Consider the following 17978-nt stretch of genomic DNA (forward strand, 5'->3'; position numbering starts at 1 on the left):
AACAGCTTTCATATTGAGAGATATCTGTATTCATCAGGGAGCCGCTTTCAAAATGCGGGGTATTGAAATTGCGCGCTCGCGTTCACTTTCACTTTCATGCGTAACTCTGTAAATATGGAGTGGCGGCGACCGTTATCCAACTGAATTAAATGTTTTTTATTTAAATACAAAGCAAAACCATAGTGGAGACGTAATGTAAACGTAGCGGTGGCATATTCTTTCCTAATCATCCTAACACTCTGTCATGGCAACATCACGAGACTACTTTTCGCCTCGACGAGAAATCTCGTCACATATTAGTCTCGCGAGATCTCGTCACACCCCTATAAGATAGTATTGCTCAAGGGACCGTGCAGGAATAAAGAAATAAAAGTTGTTTGTAAAAGTTGTTTTACTGTCTCTAGAGTTCATTTTAGCCGAACGCTGCAGTTAATTCTATGTTTATGTACTTTAAGTTTGCAAAAATGTAGCTAGAGGCACATTTTCCAATGAGCCTGGGTTGCTTTTAAGGGTACTTCTGATCAAACATTTGGCAGGAAGAGTTGCATTGAAGCTAAAGGTCAAATTTTCACCCTTGAACATCTCTGTTAAATATCTCATCATTTGATATTGTTCCAGTGAACTTTACATTGAATTGTATTAAAGGGTTACTCCTTATTACCAATGTTGAAAACAAGTGTGCAGCTTAATAGTATACTATGTTAACATTATAAATGTCTTTACTGTCACTTTAGATCAATTTGATGCATCTTTAAAAAAAAATAAAAAATCTTAATCTGTGTTGGCCAAGTTGCTGAATACTGAACAGTTGCATATAAACGTGGACAGGCATATGCTAATTTTCAAAACTATTCATAACATGTTTGTGCAACTTAGCTTTCATAAATGGCCTGGGTAGAATGAAAAAGGAGCTTAGCATTCGCAGTGTTAGAGTATGTCTACAATAACCCGATTACAATTTCAAGTGTGAAAAGCCCATACAAGGATAAAAGGCAGGTGGAAAATTCTGTATGTGTTTGTGTCTAGTGTAACAACACTCAAATGTCCTATTTCCTCCCAAGCCACAAAAGACGCATTTTATTTCCATTTCTCATTCTCACAGGGCCACCGTTATTCGTCAGCTGGACCGGAGGCCATTTTGGAAGCCTTATTTGGGCTGACGTTGTGCCAGGTTGGAGAAGGTTACTACAGGGCTAATGTGAGCAGCTCTGGTAATGAGCTCTCTAGGGGCGCCGAGCTGCGCCCTCACAGGACCAAGAGCAGGGGGTGAATTATGGTACTTGGATACAGTTACTGATGACTCCATTCGACAGACCCAAGATCAGACACGCTGGGCTGTTCATTAACCTCTGGCTTTATAGCATATTCACTGTGCAGTTTTGCTCCGCTAACCCGACCCTGACAGTACAGTGAGGTTACTGCTTGGCCAAACATCCAGCTAATAAAGTACTCGCGTGCCTTAGAGATAAGAAAGATGAAAATTTGGCCATCGTAAATGGCTGTGAATAAAAATGACAGTCATAGTCTGCCCGACGAGAATGGGTTTTTCATATTTAAATATGCAGAGAGATTATTAAGCAATGCCGAATGATATTCATACTAACAAAGAACATGTGGAGTGCATCTAAAAGAGATGCTGACACAGATTTTGATCATACATTTGGCAGGGAGAGTGGTGAAGAAATAAAATAATTGTCCTTGTTTGCCATTGAGTGGACTCATTTGCGAGCGAGACAGGCTCATATCATTACACTAGCCTGACTGAACAGGGAATTGATGCTTAATGAATACATTACAATAAGAATCGTGTTCCTGTCTCTGATTCTCTGCATGAATTTTAGAAGACAGGTGATGAGAGATCAACAGCTAAGAGATGAAGAAAAGACTCTTTCTTCTCTCTGAAAAACTGCACAAAGCAACTGAGAGGAACTCTCTTGACTTATTTGAGAAGAAACGAATTGCAGATAAAACACTAGCAGCAAAATAGACATTAGTCTCAACATGAAACGGAATTCTCAACCCATTTGACTTTGATAACATTACATATTTTCAAACAAAAAGGATTTTCAATTCGTAAAAGAATAGCAGGACTTTATTTAATCCCTTGGAAATTGATCGAATCATGAAATTATCATGAAATGTAGACATTCTGTAACATTCTGGACAAGTTTGCAGTCAATTGTGAAGGAATACTTTATTACTTTATCCTGGCATCGTTTTTATTACGTTTGGTTGAGGTATGTATCTCGGCTGTTTGGAAATGAAATGTCAGGTGAGTGCTGCTATAAAGTTAATGCTCTATTGTGTTTGAAAATAATGCGAAAATAATACCCTAAACCTATTCTATAGCAAACGTGAGAGAAAAACACATTTGCTGAAGCAACTATGCCAATTTAGCTTGCTTCTACAAGTCTTTGATGTCTTTTATCATGGCTCGTTTTTCACTGGACTCATACCCGATCGCTCTGTATTGCGAGTACAAGGCTGTAAACAGGTGAGCTACTGAGCCAATTTACTACATCAGAAAAGCCAAACACATGGATCAGACTGTGTGATACAAAAGTTTTGTAAAAATATTTTGAGGTACTGCTCAAGGAACCATGCAGGAATAAAGGAACAATAATTGTTTGTAAAAGTTGTTTTACGGTCCAGTGTTCATTTCAGCTGGAAACTGCAGTTTGTATATGTACTTTAAGTTTTGCAAAAATGTAGCTAGAGGCACATTTGTCCAATGAGCCTGGGTTGCTTTTGATCAAACATGCTTGTGATCAAACATTTGACAGGGAGAGTGGCGTTGAAGCTAAAGGTCAAAGATTACCCTTGAACATCTCTGTCAAATATCTCATCAGTTGCTATTGTTGCAGTGAACTTTATTTCAATGAATTGTATTAAAGGGATAGCAAACCCAAAAGTGAAAAACTTGTCATCAATTACTTACCCTCATGTTGTTCCAAACCCATTAGAATTTTGTTCATCTCCGAAACACAAATGAAGATCTTTCTGATGAAATCTGATTGACTGTGCATTGAAACTACCACTTTGATGCTTCAAAAAGCACATAAAGAGATCTTAAAACTAATCCATATGAATTGAGCAGTTTAGTCCAAATTTTCTGAAGAGACACGATTGCTTTATATGATGAAGAGTTTGAATTTAGGCTTTTATTCACATATAAACATTCATCAACGCACACATCAGTTATGGTAAAGCTCAAGCATGTTAGCTTGACGTGCGAGAACCACTGAGCTTCATTCTCGTATGTTACGCAGTATGATTGAGATTCTGTTTATGTTTGTGGATCAGTGTTCATATGTGAATAAAAGACTAAATTCAATCTTTTAATCACATAAAGCGATCAAGTCTCTTCAGAAAATTTGGACTAAATTGCTTGATTCATAGTTTTATGATCTCTTCATGAACTTTCTGAAGAGACAAAGTGGTAGTTGTGTAGACCGTCAATGGAGGAACAGAAATCTCTTAGAATTCATTTAAAATATCTTCATTTGTGAAGATGAACTAAAGTCTTACAGGTTTGAGATGACAAAAGGGTGAGTAATTGATGACAAGTTGCATTTTTGGGTGAACAATCCGTTAAAATTGCTGTGTAGACCTACAACAGTAGTCTTAAACCATGCAAATATTTGGTTAGTAGTTAACATTAATGCGTTTGTTAGCACTGACTAATAGCCTGCCATAAGTGACATCAGCCTAAAATTAAATTAATTTTAGAGGAACTGCAAGTTATTGATGAAAGACATTTTTTTCTTTGGAATAACATGCACCGTTTGTGCAAAACAAGACAAGAAACATATATTAAGAAAGTAAATAGGGTCCATTTTGATTTCATGTCGACTTTAAACAAGCAAATAAAAAATAATGAAGTGAGAAAAGCAGAAAAATAGACAGTGATGGCCAATTTCCCCTTCAAAAGACACAGCAATCATATCTTAAACCTGCTTAACATGAGTGAAGGATGCACTAATAAGGAACCGAAGCCAGACAATAATTGTCCATTCCAGACTCCCTGCCATTAAGATATTATCTTTGATTTCCAATCATTTTGTTATAGGGGTGAAGAGGGGTGTGTGTGTGTGTGTGTGTGTTGTGCCAGGGTGCCTGTAACACAATAACGCAGTGGCAGGTCTATTTGGACATCTTGTCAAGGGCACATCTAAAAGGCGTCCAACTGCTCTTTAAAAGGACCGCAGGAAGCCCCATTTCCACTCTCCGTTGCTCAAAATCACAATGGCCAATACTGGACACCTCCAGCTGCCTCGTCCTTGAGCAGGGAGGAGGAACCGAGCGGGAGAGGCACACAATTACCTTTCAGATCAGCAGGGACGAGACAGAGTCAACAGTCACATCTGTAATCTCACCTGGACCTAAACATTCCATGTTCAATAAATCTGAGACAACAAGATTACAGGTGATTCATGGGCTCTGAATAGGATCAGAATGATGTCACAACAGTCTTGTATTCAAGTGCATCATGCAACATTAAAGGTGCCGTAGAACTTCTTTTTAAAAGGTGTAATATAAGTCTAAGGTGTCCCCTGAATGTGTCTGTGAAGTTTCAGCTCAAAATACCCCATAGATTTTTTTTAAATTCATTTTTTTAACTGGGCATCATTAACTATGCACCGATATATAGGTTGCGGCCCCTTTAATTCTCGTGCTCCCCCTCCCCCGGAGCTCGCGCTTGCCTTGAACAGCATAAACACAGTTCACACAGCTAATATAACCCTCAAAATGGATTTTTACAAGATGTTCGTCACGCATGCTGCTTGCATACATCGGATCATGTAAGTATAGTATTTATTTGGATGTTTACATTTGATTCTGAATGAGTTTGAGGCTATGTTGCGTGGCTAAAGCTAACATTACACACTGTTGGAGAGATTTATAAAGAATGAAGATGTGTTTATGCATTATACAGACTGCAAGTGTTTAAAAATGAAAATAGCGACGGCTCTCGTCTCATTTAACAGTACATTAGCAACATGCTAACGAAACAATTTACAAATATCACTAAAAATATCATGTTATCATGTCAGTTATTATTGCTCCATCTGCCATTTTTCGCTGTTGTTCTTGCTTGCTTACCTAGTCTGATGATTCAGCTGTGCACATCCAGACGTACTGCCCTTGTCTAATGGCTTGATCATGGGCTGGCATATGCAAATATTGGGGGCGTACACCCCGACTGTTACGTAACAGTCGGTGTTATGTTGAGATTCGCCTGTTCTTCGGAGGTCTTTTAAACAAATGAGATTTATATAAGAAGGAGGAAACAATGGAGTTTGAAACTCAGTGTATGTCTTTTCCATGTACTGAACTCTTGTTATTCAACTATGCCAATATAAATTCAATTTTTAATTCTAGGGCACCTTTAACACAAAAAGAATAATTCTTCGAATACAGGGATCTAAAAGGGTTTTGGAATTCAGGAAAGCATGTTATTGAGCAGCATACTTTATGGAAACCATTTCTTGGCTGAAGCTTGCCAAAAAGAGGCTTAGGGTATTTTCACCAAAAACATGTTTAGCATAACATCTTCTAAAAAATTCAGCAGTCTTGCACCTTTGTAAGAGCCTGGCACAATATTTACATGTCCTGGATTTACAGCTTTATAACAATAAACTAAGGTAACCGGGAGGGGACATGTTCGGTTTACTTTTTGTTTTGTAGTGTCCACAACATATTAACTAGTGGGAATGTGATAATATGTAGTGGCCACGCGATATTAATTCGTGGGAACGTGATGTTCCAGGTTCTACGTCAGAATGCCGGCTCAGGATTGGTCAAAACTGTTCACGTGAGCAGCACAATGCATGCGTTTGATGCTGACACAGGGGCTGGCCAATAATGAGCCGACGTTCTGATGGATGCGCTGGACGTAAACAGGTAGAGGAATGACAGGGTAGAGAAGACATTCTTGAATAAAGTCGTTATTTTTATTTAGTTTTTGCGCACAAAAAGTAAGAGTCAAAGTAAAAGTCATAAGAGTGGAAAAGAAACCAAAAGAAGCAGCAAATGGGCCAACAGGAGCATAGACTAGCAAAGAATAACATGGGCAAAAAAAGGAGATTTTCATTTCCTGGCTCTGAGCCTTCTTCCAAACCTAATTCATAGTTATAGGCCAACATTTTATCTGTTAAAAAAAAAAAGAAAAGAAAAACTTCAGGAGGCGAGGAAATGCTAAGAGATAAAGGATAAAGTTCAGCAGAATAGGCTAGCATCCAGAGAAGAGGAAAACATTTGTTCTGAGTCCTGAAAACATACTGCAACGTAAGCTGGAAGACCTGTTTGTTCTCCATCAATTAAGACACTGCCATGGTTCCAAGCTGAATGTGTCAGACTAACGATAATGCATCAGTGAAAGATGGTTTTTGTGATGTTAACTTTTTTGTTTTGTTCCCCCTTTGTAATACTTTAATTTCATATTAAAAGTGCTAAAGTTTAAAATGCAAATTAATCAGCACTTGCTCTGAGCTTTAAAAGTACTTGAAAGAGAAAAGAGTGAAGATGTCTGAGGGACTGCATTCAATATCGGATAATGCTCTCCTCAGAGACCATTAAATTCACAAGGTTCTCCAGTAATAGGTGAGGGTTGTCTTTGTGTGTGTGTGTATGTGCTGGTTGATGTCGTATGACGTCTCTGACACATCGGGTTTAGATGAAGCTGCCTCTTCACCGTGCTAAAGGTCTAACCAGCCAGTGATTCAACAAGAGCCGGTACAAGAGGCTCATCAGGGTCAATTAGCCCTTTAAAACCCACTTATTACATTAGACTCTTCACAGCTGAACTCATCCAGTTGATTGGCCAATTGTGTTAAGTTACTGGTTTGTTCCTTTTTGAAAAGATTTGAAGGAAGAAAAAAACCCAAGAGCTATTGATTCTTGAGACTATGGTAATAATTTTCCATGATAGAAAGGAGAGAGAGAGAGAGGAGGAAATGGTACGCCAGCACTTCATGCGGATGAGTCCTCAGAATTGGACATGGAAGGGCTGCACAATTTGGTTTTAGTTCGGAAATGGGAATACATGCACAAATAATGTGATTATGATTTAAGCTGCAATAAATATGATAAATGTTTGTATGCAAAACACAAAAAAATTCTAGTTAAGTCATGTTTTGCCCATGCTCTGCCGCCAACAGAAAGACTTGCACATAAAAGGCTTAGAGTAATACGGCATTATATAATAATATAACAATAATAATAATTCAGAATTGTTAACAAATATTCAGTATATTACAATAATATAATTAAATTTGGTTAAATAAATAAAAAATGATTAAAAAAATTGTATTATGCATTAATTAAAACCACATAAATGAAAATTATATAAATCAATATATTATTATATTTAATAATATATTATAATTTTAAAAATACTACTACTACTACTACTACTACTACTACTACTAATAATAATAATAATAATAAGACTGAAAACCATGTCTGTGTCATAAGTACTATTTGTGGTTAGCGTATGTTTAGTAGATTACAGCCACTCATAATAAGAGTATATATTTACAGTATGTGGTAAAAAAAAAAAAAAAAAAAAAAAAAAAAAAAATATCACATTATTTTATTTTGATTGGTTCTGCAGCCTTGGTACTGAGGACAGCATTTTGAGTGCCTTGGAAATATTATTCCATCCTTTTCGTATTACAAAAAGAATTCAGCTTCATCAGAATTCATATGGCATTGCATGCTCGCCGCACTACACAAAGAATCACGTCACGTCCTTTAAAGTCGCCCTGTCCTGAGGATCAGTAGAACAGCGGCAATGGACTATGTTCACATACAGAGTCGTTTATCAAAGCTCTGCTGTTTCTCTTTCTGTCTCCTGCTGTCTGACTGTGCTCTGGGAACACAGTGCCTCTACCTGCAGCTAGTCAGTAAATGATGATTTATACCTCCTGCAGTCAGAAGTCACGTTTTGATAAATCGGGATGGAGTCTCAAATGTAATTTTTAGGGCCTGCAGTTGTCCGTGCGTGTCTTTGTATGGTGATAAATGGAACGGGATGGTCACTCTCTCTCCTTCTCCTTTTCTCTCACTGACAGGATTTGGGGTCCTCTGGTGAGCATGCTAAAGCAGGCAGGTGCCGTTTTTGATTGGGAACACAACTAAGTCATCCTTGGCCAGGACACTGTGGCTCCCTCGCCGCGACCCGTGTCAGGATTAATCGGTCGGAGTGCGAGAAACACAAGGGGAATAAAGCCACCGCAGGAACAACGTCCAACTCGCTCGCTCAGCATGACCCTTATCAAAAAGATCCTGCAATGGCCACCACTGTGAACCTCCTTTCTTGCCTTTTTTTTCCGGGATTTTTTCTTTCTCCCTCTTTCTGTAAGTTTCCAGCGACAAGCAACTGAACACAAAACAGTCTGTCTGCAGTGAACACGAAACTGATGTGTGAATCAACACAATCAGAGCCAATCAGAACATATTTATACAGCTATGTGAAGCAGGACTGAAAACTGTAAACCCGAATAAGTTGGCAAAACTCAAAAAATTTAAGGCAATCAGTTGCCTCAAAATTTTTAAGTCCAAAAGTTTAAGTAAGCAGGGGCCGTATTCACAAAACATCTTAAGGCTAAAAGTAGCTACTAACTTGCCGATTTAGGAGAAACTCTTAAAAATAATGGGCATGTCAGTCCTAATTTTAGGAGTCCTACATTTTTGCTCTAGGAGTATTTCACAAAGCATTTTAGTGCTAAAACTAGCTCCTAAATCTGTGAAACGTTAGTAGTAGTCAAGAGGACTCCTAAATCACTAAGACCAAATCACAAACAATCCTAATCTACCCAAAGACACTGTACACCATTGAGACAATAGAGATAGAACCTTGGGTGCTGAACCTTTTCTTCATAAATGCAATACATTTTGATTTATAGATTTGAATCTACAATGAGACGCCAAAAAAAAAAAAAAAACTTTAACAAATAAATAAATATGTCTGATTACATGTGGCAGTGGTTTTCATGAGTTCAAACTTACAAATGATTGAATAGAAAAAAAAAAAAAAAAAAAAAAAAAAAAAATAATATATATATATATATATATATATATATATATATATATATATATATATATATATATATATATATATATATATATATATATATATATATATATATATATATATAAGCATATTTGGTGTGCTGTCCAAGGGGATCGAGGTCTCTGAGCTTGAAATTTAGCCCAAAGTTCTCCCCGTATCCCCAGCCGAGAGTGAGGAGCGGGTTGGTGGAGGGATGCAGAAAACTGTCGAAGTAACTATAGGCGAGTCGGCTCTAGTCTGTGTATATATTCCTCCTCTCAAGCTGAATAGAAAGACTGTTTGAATGTGTTTCTCCCAAACTTTGTTTATAAAACATAATTTGTCGCTTGAATTCTGTATTTTGTTGAGATGCAGACACCCAGCAGGTGGACAATTAACTGTATATACTAGTTTAATTAGTGACACTAGCCTACATTTTAAAACCTTTATGGCAACAACATTTTATTTTGACTATGGCAACATTTTTATTTGAATAGGGCAACATTTGTATTTTAAAACCTTTATTTCAATATGGAAACATGACACCTCATTCTACAATATTTCTATGATTAAATCGCTGACTCCTCCCCATCAGCCAATCACTGTGTGGATACTCCATAGCAACGAGGTCAACCCCGCCCTTACTCTTAGCTTAAGACTTCTGTCTATTCCTTAGTAAAAGTTTGTCTCGGCAGCTTTGCGAATAGGTTTTAAGAGAAAACTCTTAGCTAAGAACTTTTACTGCTATTTAGGAGCACTCTTAGTGGTAAGATAGAATGTTTTGTGAATACGGCCCCAGAACTTTTATTTTGTACTCATACTTTTTAATTGCTCTTAACTTGAAATGTTTGAGTACACTCATACATTTAGCTTAAAATTATCATGTAACCCCAATGTAAACATTTTTATTAGTGTAAAATTAGCTAACTATAACAAGCTAATTCAGAAAATGCTTACTTGCTAATTTGCTTACATGTTAACAATAGCATGGTATAGCACTTGCTGAATGAGTGCAGCAATATAAAGCATTTTTACATACTTGCTCTCAAACCAAGCCACATGCACCACTTTTTCACCATGACATTAACAGAAACTCTTCTGAATTAGCATAACATAACATTAATCAGTACTAAATCTTAAACTTAATATTAATCTTGCACAAAAAAACAAACAAACAACAACAACAACAACAACAACAAAAAACATTATTTAACACTTAATTTTAGCATTTACTCCTCCTTTCAAGTGTTATGGGCAAAGCATGCTGGGAAATAGAAATCCCAGCCCAGTTTCAGTTAAACTTAAGTTTGTCTAAATTAAAAGAAATAAGTTAATAAAACTCAAAACAATGAAACAGTTCAGTTTACTTAAAATATATCAGTTCTGTGAACTTGAAAGAAAAAGAAAGTGCTAAATACGCATAAAAAATAATTTGACTGAACTAATTTGTTTAATTTAAGTTTGTCCTACTCAAACCAATTAATTATTTTGAGTGTAAGTGTTTACAGTGCAGTCTTCAATAACGGGTTACATTTAAAAGTGATAATTATCATAATAAATGTAATGACAGACAAATCAGACACAATTATTTGTTATATTTTACAAATAATGTTTAAAACTCACTCTGGGGTCTGTCCCCATTCCCCATCCCCCGAGAAGAGACTGGAGCTGGGTTTTATTGCCCAAAACTATGTGGCCACAGTGGAAAAGCAGTGGCCATAGTCCTCAAAACAGACTTTCCTGCATTAATTCATAGATTAACTGATCTATAAATGAACATGCATCCCAGGACAGGGGATTATCATTGAAACATATGATTATGACTGTTTTGTGCAGCGTCTTCCGTATGGTATTTTTTTTTTATATATATTTTATGATAAGAACCAATGGTTAACGTAAACAAACCTATACCAAGTTTGGTGCCTATGAGTTTGTATTTTAAAGATTTAAATGCATGTGTATATGATATGTCGATACCTGTGCAACACATCAGTATTACAAGAATCTTTAATAGTTTCTTCTTCAACAACAGCCAGTTTAATCATGCTCAAAGACAAGAGCCATAAACTCCCCAAAAAGAAAGTTCCCGCTACAGAAATTCCACTTTTGCTCATTAGTCAGGTCCACCTGAAGAGGTGTGGCTCCTCCCAGACCTTAAGAGGAGACGTACAACTCCACCTCTCTCTCTTGCTTCTTCGACAGACTCAAGGAAACTCTGGTTGTGTGGCCTGTAGGCCTAGGCCTGCAACCCAGCTATGTGCTCATCTATGAGAGAGAGAAAGAACTCTTTCTCCACTAAAAGTCAAATTAACAGCTTAAGTTCATCCAACGCAGAAGATATTGATTACGACTTCGGACCAAACCATCTAGGATTTCTCCTCAGCCTGCAGATCCAATGCTTCTTAACAGCTAAAGGCATTTTACAAGTATCGTACATTTGAACACTAAACAGTGATTAAGTATTAATTTGTGAACCACCTTTGTTAGCAAAGGTGCTTTATTACTGAGAAAACTGATGGTCTTTTCCAGCTTGTTTAATTGACTTCTCCATAGCTCCATTTCCTGTTCCCACTTCAGTTTCACTCCATCATTTATCATTTTACCCATGTACATGTGACTTATAATAATAATAATAGTAATATTTTTTTATTTATATAGCGTGTTCCAAGGCTCAAGGACGCAAGGGCTTGTGTTTATGTGTGTGTTTGTTAGTTTAGTTATGTGTTCGTGATTTAGTTAATAAAACTTACGTGCACATTTGGTTCTGACTCACTGTCTGCAATAAATTGATTTAGATATTGCTACCAGCTCTAAGTTCTGTAAATGCTAAGAAAGAATTATTTTTCTATGGCCATGAAAAATACCCTTCTCTTAGAATTATAATCAATACTGACTGTTCACAGAATAAAACTGATTGATTGATTGTAATTTTAATGTAGCTATATCAAGTTAATCTGATTAACTGATTCAAATATTCATAATTAATCATAGTTAATAATAAGTTATGAATAATTATTAATACTTCCCCTTTGAGCTAATATCGTTACATAAACAATTCTGATGCAAAGAAATATAGTTCATTACCACATGGCTTCCAAACGACAACAACTTGGTGCATTAATTTAATGTAATTTTAGAATAACTTCAAATGTGGCTCATCCAATCAGAATTTAGAGTCCAAACTATCTGTATTATAAACCTCTTTTTATATATTGTTTGAATAAAAAACAAAAAAAAAAAAAAAACATCTGAATAATAGAATATAGCTGTATATTCCAAATAGCTGTCATACTCTGTACTTCTTATCACTGTTTTCCTATAAAACTACTTTCAGTGTTTCTCTTTAACAGTGTTCATGCCTTTATTTCCTTCTCCGTGTCTCTTCTCCCCCACAGTAATGCTATTTGGGTCGTAATCATGTGAAATCCATCCCTACAGAGCTCTGTCAGAAGCGTTCCCCCATGCTTTGTGTTTTTGCTCATCAAAAACGCCACATTTTGAGAGCACGTTACTTACAGAGCAGCGTAAAGGTGGCGTCTTATTAAATTTCACTGGATGCTTTGTAATGAAACAGGAGATTGGCTTAAGTAGATAAACCCTCTCACAGGACGAGTGGAGGAAGAGAAGGAGTGAGCGAGGGAGACAAGCTGCAGCTGACAAAAGCTTCGATTTCCTCTCCTGTTTACTAAGCGTGGATATTTTCCGCTGGTCCGCAGCGCCTGCATAATGCCATTTTTGTCCCTGCTGAAATACACTCACCGGCCTATCGCAGTAATCAAGAGAATCCCTTCCCCCATCTACCTGAGTCTAATGTCAGCCTGTAAATGAAGCGGGCTGACTTTCATTTCAAACTGCACGCGATCGATACTGAGGAAAAGCAGCCGTGCTGCTTCCCTGCTTCCTCTTCCTTTTAGTCTTTTCACTCTCAACCATTGAAAGTTCTACTAGCAATAGTGAAGGAGATCAGTAAAACTTTATAAGCGCTAACGCAGATCGCTAGCATCAAATAAATTGCTAATCTTTGTATTTACAAGATGCGCAGAACAGTAAATATCGACCAGGCTGAAATATCACTGTCTGACTCTGTGTAAAAGATTCTTACCAGCTTAGAACCAGGGTCCAAAATTGAAGTTGAATTAGAATGTTAAAAAAATAATAATAAAAAAATAAATCTAAAAAGTTAATTTATTAAATATAATTTATCTATTTCAATCCTTTTTTTTCTTTAAATGATGTTTAATTAACATTCAAAGTTTGTTCAGATAAAGTTTGCTTTTCAATTTAAAATTTAATATCAATTTACTGTCTAAAAGTTTGGGGTCAGTATGATTTTTTTAAGCAATTAATACTATTATTTAGCAAGGATGCAATAAATTGATCAAAAGTGGCAGTAAATACATTTACATTGTTACAAAAAACCTCAAATCTCAAAAAAATTATTTTGCACTGTTTATTCACCAAAGAATTTAAATCAAATAGAATGATTTCGGAATGATTTTTAAATTGTAATAATATTTCATAATATTAAAGTTTTTACTGTACTTTTGATCAAATAAATGCAGCCTTCATGAGCAGCAGCTTCTTTCTAAAACATTAAACAATCTTTTAAACAGCAGTGCACATTGAAATTCAAATTGCAATTCTGCATCCTGTTTTCCTGCCTCAATTCAAACTTGGGAACTGAATTGGAATTTAAAAGGCATTCTTGATTAAATTCTGAATAATCCTTACATTCAGCTACCAAATGTACATCACAAAGCAAACAAAAGTGTAAAAAACAGCTAGGGACAAAAGTATATTTTGACCACTGGCAGGCAAGTTAATTTTGGACCCTGCTTACACCCGAACAGAAAAAATAACCTCATGCAGCAAAAGCGAAAGCAGCACAGAGCATGAAAATATCTGAAAAAACACGATGGCCAGAATGGAGACACAAGCACTGGTTCAGCTATGAATAATTCAATGGTTTTCAAAAGAAAATAAATAAATAAAAAAACATGAGAAAGTTTTGCTTAAGCACAAAAAAGCTAATGCCAATCAAAGCTAGCCGTCCTACAGAGAGGGAGCTATTGGTGCCATTAGAGCAAGGGGACCGTGCAAGGGTCTGTGCGCTAATGCTAAACTAGCTCTACTCTGCAGTGAGCGACGCCCGGTGGACGTTACCTGGACAGGTGGCAGTGCAGGCACTTTTCTGGACGCTCTGGCCCTCGCAGGACGTCCCGCCGTTCAGGGGAGTGGGGTTGGTGCAACTCCGGCTCCTCTTCTGCCACCCCCGACCACAGACAGCACTGCAGGCCGACCATGTGGCCCACGTGGACCAGCCACCGTTCACTGCTCGTGCGCCCAGTGCAAAGGAGAGGGGGAAACGAACACAGCGAGTCAGGATTACCCGACAAGCACGAGGATGATAAACAGCCAAAAACATAGCTCTGTGCTTAAAGGCAGGCCACAGGGACAACGGCAACATACGAAAGCTATGTTAACGTCAATAGTTGTCAATGCTACACTGTACTCACTGTTTATTTGAGGCAGTTGTGTGGCGGATGCCATCTTTGTTGATTTTTGTCCATTCTAAATTCGTGTTAATTTGATATTTACACAGTTTCTGTGTTCATAGAACAGCACTTGTCTTACACTATCAACAAGCAACTAATGCTATAATATTGTTGATATTGAAGGTACACCACAGAGGATTGAATTGAATTAAATTGAAAAAAATGTATTTATTGTTAATCTACCGCAATTGTAATTTCAAACACAGATGGTGCTAGAGACCCCAGAATTCCATAGTGTATTAACATTCAATATTTCTAAGGGGCCGTTCACACAGAATGAATTTTTTCTATCCCAACGCACTACTTTTCCATTGTTTTTCTATGTAAGCATGCACTACACAGATGTGTATGACCTTTACACTCGTGTCTCGCTTCTTTTGCAGTGCCTCACACGAGCGCCGCGTTAAGACGCAGTGTCAAGTTAAAAGAATTCCAACTTTTACACGCAGTGCCACTCATCAATGTCAGTTCCAAAACAGTGGACCAATCAGAATAACTCAGAGGCGGGGCAAGCGTTGCAAGCTTCTGTTTACAGTAGCAAGTTGGCGTGACAACAGTTTTATTTAGGAGGCCATAGCTAGTGCGATTATTTTCTTTTTTTCCATGTCAAAAATAGGATATATCTATTCTGCTGTTCGCCAATTTCTATTATTTCTGTTATTGCTATTATTGCATCACGTCTCAAAAGCGCTTCTCGAGACCCTCGTGTTATGCGCTGCGCTTTTTTTAAAACGGAACGAAACGAAACATTTTTAGATGGAAAGACGCGTTCTATGTGAACGTCCCCTAAGTTTGGTGCGTAATTTATTCCATAAATAACATATCTACTGCAGCTTGACTCATTTAGGCTGATTTGCTGACCAATAGAGTGCTGCAGGGATGACGTTTTTTTTTTTTTTGCACTTCACTTTTTAATGCGTTTACTTATTTTAAAAAGGCGGCTGCTAACAATGAGACTACAGAAGTTGTCGGTGACATAAAACTTTATCACACTGAACAGGACAACTCATCTAATCACTAGTTCGCTTTCACATGATGAAGAAAATGTATAAGGGGCCGTTCACACAGAACACGTTTTTCTATTCCAATGCGCTTCTTTTCCATTGTTTTTCTATGAAAATACGCTAGAAGGACGTGTATGACTGTTACGCTCACGTCTCTCATCTTTTGCAGTGCTTTGCACATGCGTTTTTAAGACGTCATGTCAATTTCAACTTTTACACGCAGCGCGTGTCAATGTCAATTCCAAAACAGTGGACCAATCAGAAGTTTCCGGAGGCGGGGCAAGTGTTGCAAGCTTCTGTTTACAGTAGCAAGTTGGCATGACAACCGTTTTATTTGTTCGTTATTGCCGTTATTGCATCACGTCTCAAAAGTACTTCGAGACCCTTGCGTTCTGCACTGTGCTTTTTTAAAAACCATTCCTGAGCGTCGTGTCTTGTGTTTTTAGACTCAAAGACGCATTCTGTGTGAACGAGCCCCAAGAATCAAACTTTTGTTGGTCACAGAGCTTATTTTCTGCAATAATCCAAAAAAAAAAAAAAAAAAAAAAAAAAAAAATCTACTGGTTTTTGTCAAAGGAACCAGGGTGATGCTAACTTACAAAAATATGTCATCATTGCAGCACTCTATTGCTAGCATGGGAGGGTAGGCAGGCATTATTGAATTATTGAACAGTGACATAATAATCAGCCAATCACTGTGGGGTGACATTTTTTTGCCTGCATTTTGCCATTCCTCCTTTACATTGTCAGCATGCTTTGGAGTTTTGACCTTAATGAAAACATGATATCAAAAGAGCAACTCTGTCTGCACTACTGAAATTTCATAGGGTGATGCCAATTGTGTACTTTACAGAGTATCTCATCTCCCGTTTTGTAGTATTTTCTTTTAAATTTGTAATTATTTTCTCATCCAAATTCCTTGCTTCCTCTGAAAAGAAAAAAATAATACGTGTGCAAGTCTAAAAAGATGGCCACATCTGGATGATGTGGCCATCTTCTCTACAGTTGCCCTTGTCAAGTCACAACACTATCTCTTTTACAACTTATATTAACAACTTTCAATGTTAAAGCTACTGAGCAAAACGGGGGACACATGGTGGGAGGGAACGGCCTAGATTTCATCTCATGTGGGGTGTATATTGGTTTTCTGCTTTACACCGATACACAGTATGGTTTTTATGGCGCCAATATCCTGGCTGGTGAAATGCATAATCCTGCAAGGATTCCAGGATGATCCCGAGTCCAAAGTTCACGCAGGGTTTTTAATCAAGTTCCCAGCCTCCTCTCTCTTGGTGGGAGAATTTAGAGCAAATCTGATTTCTTCTTCCCCCAGTAACTCGACCGATTTGTTGTCCCGAAGCCTTGATCGCCGGTCAGAGTATATTGTGCCTGGAGCTGCTCTTAATTCTTCACGAAATGTTGCTCTGGTCAGACCGAATCAATTCTTTAGCCTCTCTGATTGCTCACCACGAAGAAGGAAATTGCGCAGCAACTCGGGTCCTGATTACCTCTTAGAACACCGTTGTGTCAAGTCAAGTCCAGCCTTGTTAAAATTCACCTCGTCCTCTGTCCAACAGCACTAATAACAGCTCTCACACCACCTATGGTTCAGCCAATAAGCAATCCTGCAAGACTTCAAATTAGTAAACTGACATTTTAATGTGAAGCCATGGGGGAAAAAAAGAATAGCATAAAGGACCTTGCCTAATAGTTCTTTTGATCAAAAGGTATTCACAGGGAATTTTTCTTTAATTAATTTCTACAATGGTAGCAAATTGCTTCGGGAACATAGCACAATTTGAAACCGACAAATTGTAAGGCACCGCACCTAGCATTCATGTGCCATTTCTCTTTTTCCCTGTGTGAGGGCTTCATTGATTGACAGCATAAAAAGCAAACAAGAGCGGAAAATGTTCTCTGCTCACTTTTGCAGAGCCTTCCGTCAAAATGTCCCCAAATCAGGCAATTCAAACAAAATGCAACAACTTATCTAATCTCCATTCATCTGCGAAATAATTGTCAGTTTTAGCTTCATTTCTCTCCCATTAAATACAACACACTGATTGCTCTGATTGACTTGCAGTCTGCATTAAAAGGCACGTCCGCATTTATTCCCGTTTAATGCAAATCATCACACAGCTGTCCCTTGACTCATTATCTTTACTCTTCATAATACAACGGATACATTACCTCTGGAAAAAAAAAAAAAGGCAAAAAGTTCAGATTTTCTATTGTTAACATGTCTGTCTGTAGTTTAGGAGTATTCTCAGTAGATCTGTCCCAGTACTGTACTACGTGTGGTGTGTGATTGACTTGGCTGGGATCAGTAGAGAGCGTGTACAGGGTTGTAATGCATGCTACCTT

At 37.5% G+C, this 17978-nt stretch overlaps 1 protein-coding gene across 4 annotated transcripts in view; it reads right to left on the reverse strand.

Moving 5' to 3' along the window:
- Window positions 1-17978, reverse strand: part of unc5a (unc-5 netrin receptor A) — a 263498-nt gene that overhangs the window by 50016 nt on the left and 195504 nt on the right. For 2 of the 4 annotated variants that reach the window (XM_048176231.1, XM_048176230.1), the window contains exon 6: window positions 14219-14386. The exons of the other annotated variants lie outside the window; for them this stretch is intronic. In XM_048176231.1, coding sequence (XP_048032188.1) covers window positions 14219-14386 — 168 coding nt within the window. The remainder of the gene's footprint in view (window positions 1-14218; window positions 14387-17978) is intronic. 4 annotated transcript variants of the gene reach the window in all.

The sequence above is a fragment of the Megalobrama amblycephala genome, linkage group LG23 (assembly GCF_018812025.1).
Source record: "Megalobrama amblycephala isolate DHTTF-2021 linkage group LG23, ASM1881202v1, whole genome shotgun sequence".
In the NCBI taxonomy this organism is placed as follows: domain Eukaryota; kingdom Metazoa; phylum Chordata; class Actinopteri; order Cypriniformes; family Xenocyprididae; genus Megalobrama; species Megalobrama amblycephala.